We start from the raw sequence: 17,834 nt of genomic DNA, 5'->3' as shown, positions 1-17,834 counted from the left end.
GCACTGCCCCAGGCCTCACCTTAACCCATACTGAACCCACATAGCTTTATTCTAGTTACAACCTCACCGAGGTTCTCTGATGCCACCCACTTCCTACATTTAGCTTAAAGCACAATGCTTTATTAAACTTCCCCTTGCCATCAGTCAGCACTGCCGCCTGGAACCACCAGGCTCTCGCATCCCCTGCCTGAGAGGGAAATGCGGTGCGGCCCCACCCGGCCACGGCGGCAGCCCCCGCCGGAACGCCGTGCGGCGGCGCTGCGAGCGGACTGCAACTCCCAGGGCGCACCGCGCCTGCGAGGGCGGTGGCCGCGCCGGGGCGGGAACGGCCGCCCCGCAGAGGGCGCCGCGGGGCCTGACGGGAGGTGTAGTCCACTGTCCCGCCGCGGGGACCCGGGTTCGCCTCCGCCCGGGGCGGGCGCGGAAGGGCAGGCTGGTGCCGGCGGCCGGGGCTCTCCTCAGGCCGAAGCGCTTTGTCCTCGCTCTGCCACAGCTCTGCCCTCCCAGCCAGCGTGCTGCACTTTTAACGCTACAGTTATTTTCATAGCGCCAAAGTGCACCAAGGAAAAAGTCTTCAACTTTCCATTTCCCTGAAGAGAGGTGTCAAACACAATCCTGAGGAAAGACAGGAGGCAGTAACGAACAAGAAGCATTCGTTGCTGGTTTTTTTCAATTTTACATAGATATGGCTTGTCAGTCACATAGACACTCTTGCGTATGACAGACAGGCTGGCGTAAGCTGAGCTGCCCCTCTCGGTAATTCACCGTGATATGTGCTGGCCTTGGGCAGGAGCAAGCAGCCCTGCCTGCCATCCCTGCAGCACGCCGGCCTCACTTCCAGAGAGGCTGGTCCCCTGCACCGTGCGGGTGGATCGGGGACAGGCTAACCCCCCCCCCCCGCGCCCAGGCACCAGACTGCCGGGGGTAGGTCAGCCGCCTCATCGCTGTCCCTTGTCTCTTCCCCAGGGGCAGGTCTCGGGTTTAAAACAAGGAGTTGCCAGCCTTCGTTGGGTGTGGGAGGTCCCTTAGAGGGAGTACTCGGGCAGAATCTGGCCATTTCATCTCACTCCCAAAGCTGGTAATGCCCTTAGTGTGATAGTTTTTAATTTGAATGTGGTAACTGATTTTGCCAGGAATATAATGAGATCATTTCTCTGGTGAACTGCTCCATGGGTATGACCACAGTGATAAATAGGCAGGAGAAGGATCTTGGTGTGGTCTGTAGTCAAGTGGAGGCCCTGCTTAGCACCAATTTAAAAGATACTAAAAGGGCCTCAAATCTCAAGGGGTGCCTCTCCGTGCTTGAGCCTCAGCTACCAACCTGGAGTCAGCCAATTAAAACAACCTTAATCTTTCTTAAACAAAATGTCTCATCATGGTAGTAGTTAGTGGTGGTGGTTCTTGTGAGTCCGCTTTTCCCAAGGCATCCAGTGAAGAGAGGAATCATCTGCCTGACCCCGATAAAAATGTTTTTTCTCCCAGGTTTGGATCAGGGATCAGGAGCCCTCGCTGCTCTCCTGACCCCTCGCTGCTCTCCTGAGAGCAAGCTCTGAGCCTGCATCTCCACTGAAGCAGCAGACATTCTGCCTCTATACTTCATATGAAACACCTAGATGTTCATCTTTACACTTTGTGTAGGTGATGGCAAGAGTTGGTTTCCAGCTTCTGCTTCAAACATTGGATATTCTTCAAAGCTTAAATAGCTGACGGGCTGCTTTCAGCACTAGCAAGACCTGAAGGTACAAAGCATATGCCTAGAAAAAGAGTAATGGGCATCTACTGCACATGGGGAAAAAATGCATTAAAGCAGTAACATTCTTTTGAAAAGCTTGTCATTAACTTAAATATCTGCAACGATGCTACTCATTTGGGCTTTTAAACTTCAGAGAAGCAGTTTTTTTAAAATAAAGCAAAAGGCAATATGGCACCTCCTTTTTATGGAGATTAGTATCTGTGCATAGTGCCTTTGAGGTAGTCCTTGCACGTTTGATTAACTTGTTGATTAGTGGACAAAGTTTTAAAGAATTACACTGTATAAATGGATCATTACTTTCCATGCTATTTCTCTTCTGCTCTTGTGAGTGACTGGGTCACTGCTGACCATAATAATGTGGGAGCTCTGGGCTTCTGTATCTGCTTAATTAATCCTGTTCTGAAAAGACATTGCATAAACTGGAACTACAGACTGTATTTTCCCTTACAGGAAGTCCTCATCTATGTCTCCCTGTTAATTCGCTCCTGGCTCATTAATCTTGTTCTGTGTTGTACGTTGTGACCCAGCTATCACAGGAGGGATGTCAAGAATCATACAGAATGGCTTTGTGGTAGGGTACTGCCTTGGGGATTCAGAGTAGCAGGTTCAAACCACCTCAAACTGAGGAGAACCTAGAAACCGTATCTCCTGTTTCTGAACAAGTGGGCTACCCTGCAGGCTGCTGGACTGGCTGTCTTGCTTTCCCTTCTTCCTTCCCTTGCTCAGGGAGGATTTGAGCACCTGAGAAGTGCCCTTAGCATGTTGAATCCCAGACAAATAAAGGAATTACTGCTACAGAGGGCAATTCAGACTCACCCCTGTACACAGGGTTCTCTGTTTATGGCTCAAGGCAGAGCATCAAACCCTCCTGGAAAGCCTGACCTTGTGCAATCATTAAAGAGATGTGGGAATGCCAGCAGAGCCTGTTACCTCGGTGTAGCCTGAGAAGCTTGCAGATCAGCTTAGGGCTCTGGATACCTGATCTCTTCCCCTTCTTTTTACGCGTTATTACTCTTCTACTCGGCTCCTTCTGCAATATATGAGTCTATTTCATAACCATCCAAGAGGAGGTAATATTTCAACTTCCATTTTCATGATCACTTTCCTGCTGGTGTCAAAACGAGGTCAGGAGACATTACTTGGATACAGTAACTACCGGTTTCACCAGTTCCAGTTGATTCCCTACTTCAGTGTTAGGACACACTGCTTAGTTTTCAGTGCTTAGCCAACGTGTTTATTAATTGGAAGATGTCTTATTGCTGTCTGGATTTTCTGACTGTAAGGGTAATGAATGACTGCTTGATGTTGAAGAAACTTCAACTAGTATTCTTCCAAGCAGAACATGTTCAAAATATTTTCTGATAAAGGAGAGATGTATTTACCGTTTCTGGGATTTCCTCATTAACTCTGCATATCCTAAAGTGTAAAATCAAACTGAACCTAATGCTTATGTGAAGGTTTGCCTTTATTTTTCAAAGCTAAGTGAAGGATATGGGATAGAGGTGGGATACCTTTGCCTTTTGAATGGGAGTCCATGTGAAAGTTGATAAAAAATTAGTTTCAAAGCATTTAAAGCTGTTTTAGCCTCCTTCAGTTAAGTCAAATTTGGCGAGGTCTAGCTTTAAAATTTGCATGGTAAGAGGAATCCACAGCAATGTTTGCTAAAATTGCCCTGTGGAAATCCCCTGTTTTCAGTGACTTATTTCTTTAACCTGACATTAGCACTTAGGAAGATGCATTCTAGCAACCTGTTGTATTGTAGTTGTTTGTAGCACGTCTTTAAAAAATACCTAAAATTGCAGTGGGGGTGGGGGTGTGTGTGATATAAGGATGATATAAAGACTGGGATTTGGCATTTAGGGAACTGTGTGAGAAATGCTGCTAGGAAAATATACGGTACCCAAGATAGAGACTGAAAGGAATGGCTAAAAGGGATACAAAAAGGGACAGCCATGAATAACAGGAAGATGAGAAGCCTGGGAAGGGTCCAGGAAGCAGACTCTGGATGTGTAAAGCAACTGGTAATGCTTGTGGACAGAGGTTAACAAGACACGGTGGCATGACAAAAAAATAGAAGAGGACAGGACAGACAAACTGAAAATGCACCGAGACTTCTCAGGACTGCAGGTGGGTCTGGAGAAGGAAGCTGGGGCCAGAGACAGAAGCGGGGTCTGAGCCCAAAGGCAGTGAGCGGATGTTTCCACCCACTAGAAGATTTTTCCTTTTTATCTGGCACACAGCACAAGCTCTGATGCTTATCACCTCTTAAGTGCACAAATGCCTGTGAAACGCAATCATAGGTTTCCAGTGCCCTTCCACTGCCATGTGGCATGGAAGTTTAAAGTCTCCAATTGCTGTCATGACCTTTCCCTGGTTTTGAAAGAGTTGGAAGACGTTGAGAGGCATAAGCTGAAAGAAAGGGATGATGGCACAGCAACGAACGTCTTTGGGTGTGCCCTCGGAAAACTAGACTTGTTTGTGCCTCTGTGGTTAACCAGGCTTGTCAGATTATCTCACAGTTATCTCTAGAAGGTTTGGTGTAGCCTTGAAAATCTCACTGGTGGAAGCTACTAATGAAGTCAAGGAAGGTTGTGCTGATACAGGAGGAATTTTACCAGAGTGCTTAATTGTAAATGTTGCAACTAATGTATCCATGACGTTTCTGAGCTGTACAATGCTGCGTTATCTAGTTTAGCTGCTAGTAGAATGCTGCATTGAGTAGTTTAGCTACTAGTAGATAAGAACCAATCCAAAACCAAGGCATGAGCCGAGAGTGCTGAAACAGGGCCAGAAGAAGAGAAGATCATGAAAAGGACAAGAGGAAGAGGAAGATGACGAAGAAGAGGATGAAGAAAGGATGAAGATGTCCCAAACAACCACCAGAAGATGAACCCATTAGGCCAGACGTGTAGTTAGCATGTAGATAAGTAGTTCTTGGCATTGTAATAAATATGCTAATAGTTTCTCAGAAACGTCATTGATATGTATAGATTGGCCATATAAAGACAGTGATCAAAGTCGTTATGCACATTGGGTGGAACTTTACCAGTGCCAAAAATAAAAAATGTCTGCTTTCTAAAACTCAAAAACAAGTATTAGAGTTTTGTCTCTGATTTTTCAGCATCAGTGCTGTGAGCACCAAGTGTAGTTTGGTGGTAGGTACTCTTGACACGGCACTGAAGATCAGTTTACACAGTAAACGCACATGATGTGCCAAGTTCCTCAGTGTAAGCTTCCAGAACCTGACCTGTATCTGTGAGGGCAAATCAAGTTTCTTGGTAATCCAGCATCATATGCTGTTACAGCAGTCGTCTCTCAATATGCTTGGTGCGTGTTGGCATTTTTAATCAGGTAGGTTTTCTGATTAACTTTTCTATTTTTTTTTTCTTTTATTTTTGAAGGCACATTTTATTTGTTCCTAAATACTTTGGCCAGTTTTATCTGGATTCAAACACTTTGGATCTAGCTTTTTACTTCCACTGCAAGACTATTAATTTCTACGTACTGCTGCTCCGTACTCGGGGACAATCAGAACTGGTTTAACCCGGAACCCAGCGGGGATCGCGGCGGCGGTGCGAAGTGCCCCCTGCCTTTCCCGCCCACGGCGCCCCCGCCTCAACGGCGCGGACTGCAGCTCCCGTCAGGCGCCGCGCGGCCCCGCGCAGCCCCGCTGGCGCGTGGACACGCGTTGCACCACGGGAGCTGTAGTCCGCCCGCGCCCCACCCTCCGCGGCGGCCGCGCGCCGGAAGTGACGGGCAGGTCCGCGGTGAGTGGGGCCGCGCTGGCTTCCGGGAGGCGGCGCTTATGGAGGCAGCGGAGCAGTGGCGGGGGTTCTGAGCCGGCGGAGGGGGTTCGGCGGCTGCCGCCATGTTCGGCTGCCTGGTGACGGGCAGGCTGGTGAGCGCGGGCGGGGCCCTCCACCCGCTCGGGTTTTGGGTGGGGCTGCCGCAGGGCCGCCCCGCGGGGCTCCCCCTTGCCCTCGCCGGGGCTGGCCCCAGGCCGAGGGACCTCGCCGTCCCCGGCACACCTGCCCGGCCTGCCGGCTGGCTGCGCCTCTCGCCCCCGGAGGGGACGTAGCGCCTCGCTGCCGGGAGGCTGTTGCCGTCCCCTCTGTTAATGGAGAGGCTCGGGCTCCTCAGAGACAAACAGGGAGCCTGGAAGAAGCTTTTTAAGGGTAGACTGTGCGTTGGCTGCAAGGATTTGGCATCTTCAGTACCTAAAGGGGCCTACGAGGAAGCTGGAGAGGGACGTTTTACAAGGGCATGTAGTAATCGGACAAGGGGGAATGGTTTTAAACTGAAGAGGGCGGGTTTAGATTAGCTATTAGGAAGAAATCCTTCACTCTGTGGGTGGCGAGGCGCTGGCCCAGGCTGCCCAGAGCAGCTGTGGGTGCCCCATCCCTGGCAGGGCTCAAGGCCAGGCTGAACGGGGCTGGGAGCAGCCTGGGCTGGTGGAAGGTCCCTGCCCGTGGCAGGGAAGGTGGAACTAGATGATCTTTAATGTCCGTTCCAACCCAAACCATTTTATGATTCTGTCTCATGTAAAGAGACATCTTTTTTGCTCTGGCATTTAGCCATCCTTTTACTGCCTGTCTCAAGGTCTGTTGTATTTCCTATGTGAACAGGTTTCCATGATCCTGGGGTTGTGCCAGCCAGGTGGTCAACAGCCACTGCTTATAGACTTGGCAACCTTTTCTACACCCTATTTTCCTCCTACGCACGTGGGGAGTGAAGGTATTCTGATCCTGTAGTCCCGGGTGGGATATATGTTCAGTGCAGGTAGAACAAGACTGTTGTGCCTTTTAAGTAGTATTTTTTTGCAGTTGTTGCTCAGCTGTGTTTGACTTTTATCTGGCTGTTTGCTACTTAGGTTAGTATATTCCTCACTTTTTATTATGTTCTGCTGTAGGTGTATTTCTGTAAAAGGAAATTCACAGTTAGTCAAAGATGAAAAACATAGTAATACTAATAAAGGTTTTGTTCTCTTTAGGTACAAGCAGCTCCCCAACAAGTGGCTGAGGACAAATTTGTATTTGATTTACCGGACTATGAAAACATCAACCATGTAGTGGTCTTCATGCTGGGAACTATACCATTTCCAGAAGGAATGGGAGGATCTGTCTATTTTTGTTATCCAGACCCGAGTGGGATGGCAGTGTGGCAGCTGCTGGGGTTTGTGACTAATGAAAAGCCAAGTGCCATCTTCAAAATTTCTGGTCTGAAATCTGGTAAGACTGGTCAAATGTAGCAGTTGGTGAAACAGATGTGTTCCTGCATGCATAAGGGGATAAATGTTTGAAGGTGGTTGCGAACGAAAAGCTACTTGAAAAGGCAGGCCACCATGTGTTTTTCATAATCCCGAGCAGATGTGGTACTGGAAGGAGTCTCAGTTTCATGGAAGTCTGTCTGTATGTTAATGTTCCTAGCGAAATTTTTCACTCATCTTCTCTTGTATAAGGTGTTGATCTGGAAATTCTTTTGAGCAGACTTGGCATGAGTTCCAGTGCTTCTGCATAGAGAACCAGAGGAAGAATGACTGTAACTTCCATAGCATGGTTTTTAGTTTTTTGTCTAGACGTGCCTGCAAGTGCTTGCTTTCAGCTTTCCCTGTTAAGTGATTGTGTTCTTTGTAGCACAGAGACAGGTTTTGTAATGAGTAAAGTCTGACGCAGTGATTTCAGACAGCTGGCAGCTTCCCGTCGGTCCCAGTTGCACTATGTAATTGCCCAGTAGAGGGTGTTGTCATTGGGAAGCAGGCTTCCAAATGTTTTCGTATTTCTGATACAGACTAAAGTCGCTTAGTCTTGAGTCATATAGTTAGAGAATGCCGGTGCTAGCTGCAGTAGGTGTGGGTGGGTTTTGCTAAATATACAGGGAGCTTGCCATGCATGTTACAAAAATGAAGTGCCCCAATGGCACACCTTTGTCTTATTAAGGGGGACAGATATCAGTCAAGCAGCCTAAAGTGTTATGATGATAAAGTGATTAGGCTTCAGTGTAGTTTACAGCCTTAACTTGAATCTCTATTAAATAGAGCGTTGATGTTGCTGTAGTAAAGTGTTTTAGTTTGTAAGGTGGCATGCTTTCTTTTGAATCAGTCCTGGATGGCAGCATGACATGAGAGAAGGGCTCTTGGAGTGCAGAGCAAAATGAATTCTGATCGTATATGTTCCTCTGAAATTCAGGCTTTCTTCAGAAGAGAGAACAGCCATAGGAAGAGTTTGGCAGGGCGTGTTTTTGTATATTCCAAAGTTGCAGTGTTAGTGAAACAGTGAAGTGTATTGCCAGTTCTTTTGCCAGCTTTTGCTGTGTGTTTCTGGTGCTTGAAAGACTTACTGTATTTATATATACTTTCAGACAGCTTTGTAGGAAAACACATTTTCAGATGCTCTTTGCATGATTAGCCATAAGTTCCTAGTAAGGGCTGCTCTCAAGGAAGAATTCTGTGACATGGTTGATTGCATTTGCAATGCCATGAGGCAGTGCTGTGCTTGATTTGAACAGCAGAGAGCTCTGCGATTCCCGTTATTATCTACAGCTGATCGCTGACTGTAGTGAGTGGAAGCTACACAGCCTTAGTTTCTGTGGCCATAAACAGTTGTACAATGAAGACTATGAGGCTGTAGAAAGGGGACACCAGAGAGGGATTACAGAGAGCTGGAATATTGAGAGACATTACTTACTGTTGAAATCCTTGTCGAGAGGAACAAATTTGTGTCCCTGTTTGCCAGCTCCCTGTGAAGCTGTGATTGTAGCAGAGTTTCTTGCTGTGTGATGAGGAGGGTCAGCACGTTTATTATCTGAGGTGGCACAGTATTTTATGACACAGACTTCAGGAATGGTTAAAGATGTAGTTTGTAACTCTTAAGTTTACGTTTAGTGTCTGAAATGCCCTGGAACTGTACAGGTTTTGTGATGCAACTTGGCCACTTAGCACATTGTTGCAAGGACTGGTTGGTCTGTTAAATATCATGGGGGTGGAATATTAGGCTTCTGGACTATGAGGCTCAAGTAAAATGGTGTTGTCTCAGGTTTTTTTTGTTTCTTTCCTTCTTCCTGTGTTGTGCTCACTTAGGAAAGCCAATGCAGGTGAACACTGCAGTGTTTCCAAGTGTGATACCAGAAGCTGTCCAAATAGATGAACTAAAGGGGGAATGGCTTTTGTGGAATACAGTCTTCAATGTGAAAGTGATTTGTGGAATAGAGACTAAATTATGAACCTGGACATTTTATTCCTTGACTACAGGTGTTATTTAAACTCTGGTAACCTTCCTTGAGTAGGAGATTTCCAGTTTGGGTCTCGAAGGTGACTCTCAGAAATGTCATAGTACCCTCTAAAAGATTCCTTTAGAGCTCCTCTATGAAAGTTTGCTGACTTGTATTTCTTAGTGATCTCAGTACAAACTTAATATATCTAAAATCAGGCTTTTCTGTTGTACCCCTTGCTAACTTTTAACCATTCTTAAAAACTGTGCTGGGAGGCTAGAAATATAAGTACTCGTGTAGTTTGTGGGGGTTTTGTGGGGTTGTTTTGTTGGGGTTTTTTTTGTGGTGGTGATGTTTTTGGTTGTGGGGTTTTTTGACCCCTTGATTTAGCAAGTGAAGTCTTTCATCTGCTGATACTGATTATGGGTCTAGGGGTCAAAGCCCGAAATACCCAGCATTATTATATCTTTCTTTTTGAGGATTAACTATCAAGTAAAATGGTGACTGGCTTTGCAATAAGCATTAAATCTGAATTAATTTTTTCTCTTCAGATGCAAATAAGACTATTAATTCAACCCCCGAACAACACTAGTAGTTAGATTTCATGATACAATGTGTGGTTGTGAGGCTTAGGGCTTTTCTGGTCATTTCCCCACCCCTCAATGGTATGACAGTCAATGTGTATTTTTCCAGGCTCTTACTCTTCCCACTTCTGAATTTTTCATTACAGGTGAAATGTTTAACACCTGTAGTCAAGGCAGAATAGAATATTTCTGGCTTTAACAGAGCTGAGTGGCTACTTAGGGCCAAGAGGAATGAAGTAGCAATATACCTTTGTGAAAGAGGCGAAGCTGATCACTTAAAATTATGCAATTTTTGCACTTGTGTAATGAACTGCTGCTGTAATAAATGTAGTAAGATCCCTTGGCGCCTTTTGGAGCTGCACTAGTAGTGCTAACTGTATTCATTCATTAAGGTCACCAGCATTCCTGATAGAATCATTGTGAACTGTATCGCTCACAAGGAATTGGGGTCAGTTCTCATGGTGTAACTGAAGAAGTCAGGTTTTTCGCTTGGGCTCCTGATGCCCTTGCAGAGCATGACTGCTCTTGGAAGGCAAGACAGGTTCTGCTGGTTTTTGCCACAAGTGTGTTTAGGTTGCTTTGGAAAATGTAGTGGGTAAAATGTTTTGCTGACCTTTGTCTTTAAAGCAGAAGTTATGCTGCAGGGAAGCAGTTTGGGCCTAGAGAATCAAGCTTTAGAAATGCCACTGGTGGCAGTTGTCACTGTTACTGGCTTGTCTGTACTTTCAAATCTGGAGAAGAAAATGGCTGGTAACACCTCAGTGAATGCAATTACATATTCTTCTCTGACTGCAGGTGGTGTTACTGATTTAGAGTAGATGAATTTCATGTGATTGCACATAAAGAAGGGGCTTAGAAATACTCCTTGCCTTGGAATGGTAAAGTTTTTTTATTTTTCAGTTGTGCTTGGAAGTGTGGTAGAAATAGAAAATGAAGCTTTAGGCTGGGATTTCGCACCCTTACTGGAAGTATGTTGACAAGTGAAAGTTACAGGACAGCCTGTTCTACAGACTTTTTCTGCAGTGCAGCATGCAATGATGTATGTGATGCTGTTTTCCACTTAGTATACCCTCTCATACAACGTCTGCATTTGAGGCCTACACATAGGTAAGGTTTTTGACATGACTGAGCTGAAAGGTAATGAGGGCTTACTATCTTGAATCAAGGGTTCAATGAAGGGAAAGAAGGGCGTGGAAAAAATAGTTTTCTTATTGCAGTTGCTCTGCAATGACATAGTATGTTGGAGAGTGTAGGGTCTGAATGTGAAAACCTGAGCTTTATTTCACTACTGATTTACATACTGTGTTCTTTCTGTTTGTAATACTAATTGCAAGAGCCAAGCATTGAAAATGTGGAGTGTGTTTCAGTTGGTGTAAGGATGGCAGAGGATACTTTTCTCTCACCCTTTTAGGCAGACAACTTTCCAAGAGAGTGGTTCCATGGGAGTGCATGCAAAGTGACAGAATGGATATATTTTATTATTTAGTTCATTAGTGTCTTTCTAAAGTAGTGATATATTCTGATGGAGCCTGTTGCTTGAGGATATTTTTATTGTAAATGTCAGCTTCTCAGGTGAGGATGTTCAAGCTCTATTGCTATTGGGATTTTTAATAATGAGCTTGCATGATATTTGGTTTCTAATAGCTTTTCTCTTTCTTTCTTAATACTTGATTAAATTTTACCTTTATCAAACAAGCATCTCTCTACAGTAAAGTCTGAGATCATACAGCAGTGGCATTTGTCAGAAGAGCTTCTGAATAGCACTTCAGGAGATGAACTCTTAGAATTGGCTTTGTGTTAAAGTAACATTTTAATAGTGAGTGCTTTACTCTTAAAAGTAGCACTATGTTGCAGCTGTAGGATCTGGAGTGAGGAGCAACACTTGGCTTCAGTTGAAAAGGGTGCTGGGTTTGTGGACGTGCTTTCTGTAGGGGTTGGGTGTTGGCTTCTTTGTGGCAGTGCCTTCTGTCGCTGTCTTGAGCCTCAGTTTAACTTCTCAAAACTTTGCTGGTTTTGCTTTCTTGAGGTTTTGACTGTGGAATAAAGTCAGATGGTGCTTTAGATTTCAATTAGCCTTCCTTGCAGCTCAAGATAGTCTTGACGGGTCTGTAGGGCAGCTCTTGATTAGCTTTGCTTTCTCCTGCTTGTCAGAGGCCAGAGAGCACTACTGAAACATCAGCTCTGTGTTAAGAGGGTACTCATCTATTGCTTTCGCTCAAACTTAGGTGGAGTGTTAGTATTTGTTTACTAATATATTGTGGTCTCCCACACCTTGTTCCTGCATTTTCCTTTACAGATGTCGACAAAGAGGACTGCATGATTTAAGTGACTCTAGGTGTTTGTCATTGTTTGCAGAGAACCTAGCTGAAGCTGGGACTGAAAGTACTGGTTAACACTCAGTTGAGAAAGGTCAGAAGTGATGGCAGAGGGCTGGGCTGATGCCTGTGTGAGAGGTATGCAGTTTGGGGTTCGGTTTCTGCCCGATTCATTGTGGTTTTTGTGGCTTTTGCAAAGTCAGAGGCCTTTCTGTTCCATAGCTATTTCTTTGACCTTTGCTGCTGTTGGTGGCTCTGAGCAGTTCAGATGAGACCTAGGGCTGCCCAGCCCTCTGCAGGGATAACTCTGAGTCAGAGTGGTCTTAAAGTAACTTTCTCTGGTTTTTAGAGCACAAACAGGTTCACGAGAACCTGGTTTTGAATGAGTGAATCAAACCAGCTGTGCAGCAGTGCTGCATGTTTCCTATTTAGCTGCAGTTGTTACTGTGTGAATTAAAGGCTTGGTTCCTGTAGAGAAAGGTTCCACCACCTTTTACTCACAGATTGTGTTTCCTGTTGAATCCATATACTTCATAGGGAGCTTTAAAATTACATTTTTCCTTCTTTTAGAAATTTCCTGAAGATCTGTGGTTTTTAAATGTACCTATTGCACTGTTTCCTCTGTTATGCTTGGCCATAGGTGTGCCTGTGCTTGGACTGCATGATTTTTCTGTATTTCTGTGACAGGAAGATCTCTAGAGTTGAGAAATACTTTCTACGGAAGAAACACAGTGATTCAAGTCTTTACATGTGTGCCAAATCTAACATGTGCTGTTTGTGGTGCTTTCAGGGAAGGGAAGTCAGCATCCCTTTGGTGCCATGAACCTCCCTCAGACGCCAACGGTGGCCCAGATTGGAATCTCAGTGGAACTGCTGGAGAACCTGGCCCAGCAGACTCCCGTTGCAAATGCTGCTGTGTCATCAGTAGATTCATTCACAGAGGTTAGCTTGGACGTTCTATTTTCAGAAGTTCTCTGTACTAAGAAAGTCTTGCAAATTGAGCCTCTGAAGAATGACTTGGAAAAAAAAAAAGCTGCTATAGCAGCTATAGGTTATAGGATCATAACCAGCCTAATCATTGTCAAATCATTTGGCTGGATGCTTTGATATTTTTGTAAGTTAATTTTTCTTACACTGGAAAACCATGTCTCCTGTAAAGGATTGGATTTTGCATGCTTAGTGGAATCAGGTCAGTACTCACTTGTGTTGATGTCGATCTGCTGTAAAAATAATTATGATACTTCCTTATAGGAGCAGTATGGCTAAATGTGTGTAAGAGACGGTGGAACAGTGGATCTTTGATGATTTGTAGGTGGTGGAACTCAAGTGCGTAGACTTGAAGGGATGGTCAAAAATTACTCAAAAGTCAAGGCAGACACAGGAGTCGATGCAGGTGGATATCCAAGTGTACCACTGACCCTTGAGAAATCCTTCTGAGGTAGTTCTGCAGAACTACAGAATCGCCCTCTTCCACAGAAGGATATATTTTTTAATATTTTTTTTCCAGTTCTTTCTGTGTGGACCAGGCCTTGGGCTGCAACACTTGCCAATTTTTGCCCAGCCTGTCTGTTAGTTGGAACCTCTGGAAATCCTCAGCCAGCACTGGCAATTAGTCAGCCATCTAACAGCTGTTCAAGGCAAGCTAGATCATCATGGCAGGTCTTGATTTCCCTAGCACTGATGGCTCTGGCATTAATTTCAATATTTCAGCAGTTGGTGAGGCTTTTCTTGAAGCTTTTTTTTTTTCTTGTTCACTTTTCTTACAGACACTTGCTGAGGTAGATTGATAGTTTCATAGTCGAACAGTAATCCTGGTACTGTATCTGATGTCCTTTGGCATTTTATACACGATAGCTCCAAATAGGTAAAGTCTCTTGGAGAAAGTTATCATGACTGGCAGTTGACCAACACCTGTTTTTGTATAGTATGGTTAATTGAGCTTTTCCGGGGTTGTTGGGGCAAATGACATCTAGAAATATTTCTGATTCCACCAATTTTTATTATAGAAGTAGTTAAGTCATGGGGTAATAATGTACTATGTGAGGTCATTTGCAAAGTGGCTGGTGGATTTTTCTGGCAATAGTATTTAAAGAAAAAAAACCCACACTGTGATCTCATAGCTTTTTTTACAAATGTTATTTCCAGTTAGGTATTTTTCTGCTAAAAAGAAAGTAGCATCTTAACTGAAATGGTATATTGCTTTCAAGAAATGCAGTTGAGCCAAAAGCTGAACTAATCGTTACTCCTATAGAGAAAACATATAAAGTCATAGTTGAAGGAAACCTTTGAGGGATTAGGTAGCAGAGGAAGGGAATATGCCTGGGAGCATGTTTGTAAATGACTAATGGCTTTTATTTTATACTTGGCATCATCTCTTTGGAACTGCTACATTATAGCAATAAAAGTATTTTTTGAAGGCAAAGTCATCTGTTGCTACTCTTGAGCTAAGGGATTGCTCTCCCACTACATTTTTAGTAAGTTTTGTGAAGTTTTATGATTGTATATATGATTTTTAACATACATCATTATAATACAAAAAAGTTTTTATGGAAGAGAAGTGGGACAGACCCGCAGAGTGCTGTGTGTGACTGAGGGTAGGCTCCTGGGTTGCGGGACATCAGTTCCTCCACTCCTTCTTTCAGAGCAGGTGGAGGGAAGCACAAGAGTACGTATTGCCCTAGTCTCTTTTCCTCCATCATTTCACTGTCTATGAAAAGAGTTTGTTCTCCCACCAAAACAATGCATACTTTTTTAAAAATAAAAATAATAGGAGAAATAAGGAGGTACCATGGACTTATGTATTTGTAGACTGGCTGGGAATGTCCTGCAACCTCATCCTCTGCACACAGGGCTTGCTGCTTGGCCTCTCTTTTGCTTTTTTACTTATTCCTGCAGTTTAAGAGCTTCCTATGCATATTTTTCTTGTTTTCCCCAGCAAGATCTTGTGGATGAAAATGGGCAGGGAGAGGGCAAGTGAAGATTCTGAAAATGATTTCTTGATGCTGGGTGGATCTGAGGGCAAGACCAAGAGCTAGGATATTTTGATCAATTTCAAACAGATATCCCTGGACTTCCTATATGCACTTCCCCATTGTGTTTTGGATGGCAATGCTACTTTTACTTCATATAGGAGTTGTATATCTGTTAAACTTTTGCACAAAAATGCAAACTAGAAAAAAAAAACTTACTTAAAAGATTTCTCTTTATTTCAGTTCACTCAGAAGATGTTGGACAACTTCTATAACTTTGCTTCCTCATTTGCTGTTACTCAGGCACAGATGACCCCAAATCCTTCTGAAGCTTTCATTCCTGCAAATGTAGTTCTGAAATGGTAATGGCAATGATCTCTAGAAACAAATGTTCTTTTTTCTAGGTATTAAACCAGCTGATTCCTAAGTATTGAACTACTGTCATGCTGTTCAGTGAGATGCTGCAAAAATGTTCAGAAGTTTGTTGTTTATCTCAAGTATAGAGAGGTTCTATCCACTGTGTTTATATTTATTTGTCAGCATCTTCATATCATTTTTTTATTAGAAAAGTGCTATGCAGCCTATGAAATTTTTTTGCTTCTAGAAATGTCGCTCTTGACATATGTGGATTGGCACTATGTTGCTGATTATGCAAATGCTCTGAAATCATGGGAAGACAGAACACACTGATACTTGTTAATTTGTGCTTCTTTGTTGTTCTTAGTCTCTTTCTAGACATAGTTCCAGCACAGTTACATTGCCTAAGAATATGGGAGAGGTGGAGAAATAGTGTTCCTAGTTGACCTAGTTCTGTCACTGAGACCCTTGAGCAGAAGTTAAAAAGGCTCTGAGAGGTTTTTTTTTCCCAGGGACTGATTTAAGAAATAACTGTCTGTGGGGATAGCCCATGTAGCCTGGAGGTAAGCTGAAATGCAGGCAGTCCTTTAGGATGTTTGAAAAACTCTTTACTACAGTTTATTAATTTAACCCTCTTCAGCCTTTGATATTAACCTAACCCTTTTTTAAAACAGTATTTGGGGATCTCTGAATACAGTTTTATTGTTAGTGCGGATCTCCTGAACATGCAGGCAGTTAACATAAGCAATAGATTTTCTTTGGGAGTGTAACTTGATGCAGATCTCTTTTATTTAGAAGGTAGCTCTACGCGCTCCATGAACATGTGAGGCTAAGGTCTCCGATGAGAGAGACCAAAGGGAAGACAGGCTAAAGAAGCAGGGTAGTGGCTTGTCATTGCCTGGATGGTGCCGATTTTGGTTTTGGCTGCTCTTTAAAACAGTATAGTGAAGTGAGGCATAACTTTAATGAACTGAACACATTTGTGTGCAGAAATCTGTTGATGTAGTTACAGCCACAGAAAAACTGTTTTTTGGCTCTGTTCATATGTTTGTGAGTCATTATAATGTGTTTAATTACAGCTTGTAATATGTAGAGTATCTTAGGTTTCTGCAGTGGGCTGGCTGCAATGGAAATGCAGTTGTTTGACTCAAAAATTCATTCGTAAATAAACCTTTCTCTAATTTGAGTGGGTTTAAAACCCTTTAGAGTCTCTTCTCTCATTTGAGTTGTGTTAGGAACTATGAGATATAGGAGAACATTTTTTCTTTGTTTCATTAGCAGTAACTTTTGATACCTTACAGATTGGGTTTGTGGGGATTGAAAGGGTGTTTTAGGCTGTTGTAGCTCAAAGCCTGGGTTGTTGGGGGTTTTTTTGGGTTTTTTGGTGTTTTTTTAGAAAATCACAGAAATTGTATACTTCTCTATATCTTCACTATAGGTCAATAATGAATACTGGTGTTCAGGTTGTTTCTGGTTTGCTTGTTTCTGTGAGTATAGAAAGTGAAATTAGGACAGCATGTGTGCATACGTGTTTCTATTATGTCTTAGGGAATTATTTTTTGTCATTAGATTTTACTAAAACACTACTGTATATGAACAAACATGGAAGTCAGAATTATTTGGTAAGGGTGCTACTTTGTCTCAAGGTTTCTGTTAGAACTACAAGGCAAACCGATGCATAGCCTCGAGCACAGAATTGTCTGCAGGCCCCTCTTCCTTACCTGGGAGCAGGTTGCACATAGCCTGCGAGGAAGCAATACTGAAATGCTAGCTCGTGTCTGGTGCTGTGCATCCTAGATGGAGCAGCGCTGAAGGGGTAGTACAGGGACAGCTGAACTGCATTCAGAAGCAGTGGTGTCACCTTGTTTTTCCCAGTATTTACAGCGTATCCCTAAATGGCATGAAGTTTTCATGGTTTGGTTTTGTTGGGGTTCCTTCTGTGAGGTACCTGACCTGATTACTAGGATGACGGGCAGCATCAGACTCACACTTTTACCTGCCCAAACTTTAATTTCCTACCCCCAAAAATGTTTTGCACAAAATAGCAGCTTTTAATTGACTTTACAGTTTTACTAGGCTTGAATGAGCATCCTCTGGGATACCACTTTAATGAAATGTATATTGTTGAAATTCACAAGTCAGACTGTGAGTATTCTTGGTACGGAATCAGAAGGGAGGATTTTGGATTTACTCACTTCCTGTTGTGGACTAGATGTAATTTATTGTGTTCTTCACATAGACTGAACTACTTGTATAACTTTTTTAAGCAGTTTTATTCACAGCAGCTTTAATTTTTTGGTTGTGGGTTTGTTTTGTGGTTTTTTTTCCCTAGGTATGAGAACTTTCAGAGACGTCTGACACAGAACCCTCTCTTCTGGAAAACATAAGCTTAAATTGTGTTATTTGAAGTGCTTTCCAAACAGAGTTACCTGAAAGATACAGCAAGTAACTCCATTGAAGAATTTCGAGGAGGGGTGAGGGGGAAAGAAACGATTAGTCTGAACAGACAAACTTGTAACTTTTATATTACTCTTGAAAATTATTTAAAATTAAAGTAAAAGAAAACTACTTGCCTGTGCGCTTTTTTTTTTTTAATTTAAGTACTTGGCTGCAACAAGAAGTCAATGTTCCACATGCATGCATAGAAATA

At 43.4% G+C, this 17,834-nt stretch overlaps 1 protein-coding gene across 2 annotated transcripts; it reads left to right on the top strand.

Moving 5' to 3' along the window:
• Nucleotides 1–5,514: 5,514 nt before the first annotated feature.
• HIKESHI (heat shock protein nuclear import factor hikeshi) lies at nt 5,515–17,752 on the top strand. 2 transcript variants are annotated; one of them, XM_055801196.1, is made up of 6 exons: nt 5,531–5,651; nt 6,379–6,487; nt 6,744–6,981; nt 12,649–12,800; nt 15,071–15,189; nt 17,517–17,752. In XM_055801196.1, the coding sequence occupies exons 3-6, from the start codon at nt 6,831–6,833 to the stop codon at nt 17,569–17,571; spliced, it is 477 nt and encodes a 158-aa protein (XP_055657171.1). In that variant the 5' UTR covers nt 5,531–5,651; nt 6,379–6,487; nt 6,744–6,830; the 3' UTR covers nt 17,572–17,752. The 2 variants fall into 2 exon arrangements, with proteins under 2 accessions (XP_055657170.1, XP_055657171.1); XM_055801195.1 differs by lacking the exon at nt 6,379–6,487 and having other exon boundaries at nt 5,515–5,651.
• Nucleotides 17,753–17,834: the final 82 nt, after the last annotated feature.

The sequence above is a fragment of the Falco peregrinus genome, chromosome 4 (assembly GCF_023634155.1).
Source record: "Falco peregrinus isolate bFalPer1 chromosome 4, bFalPer1.pri, whole genome shotgun sequence".
Lineage (NCBI taxonomy): Eukaryota > Metazoa > Chordata > Aves > Falconiformes > Falconidae > Falco > Falco peregrinus.
Note: the sequence above shows the minus strand (reverse complement) of the source record. Positions and strands in the feature narration are given on the sequence as shown.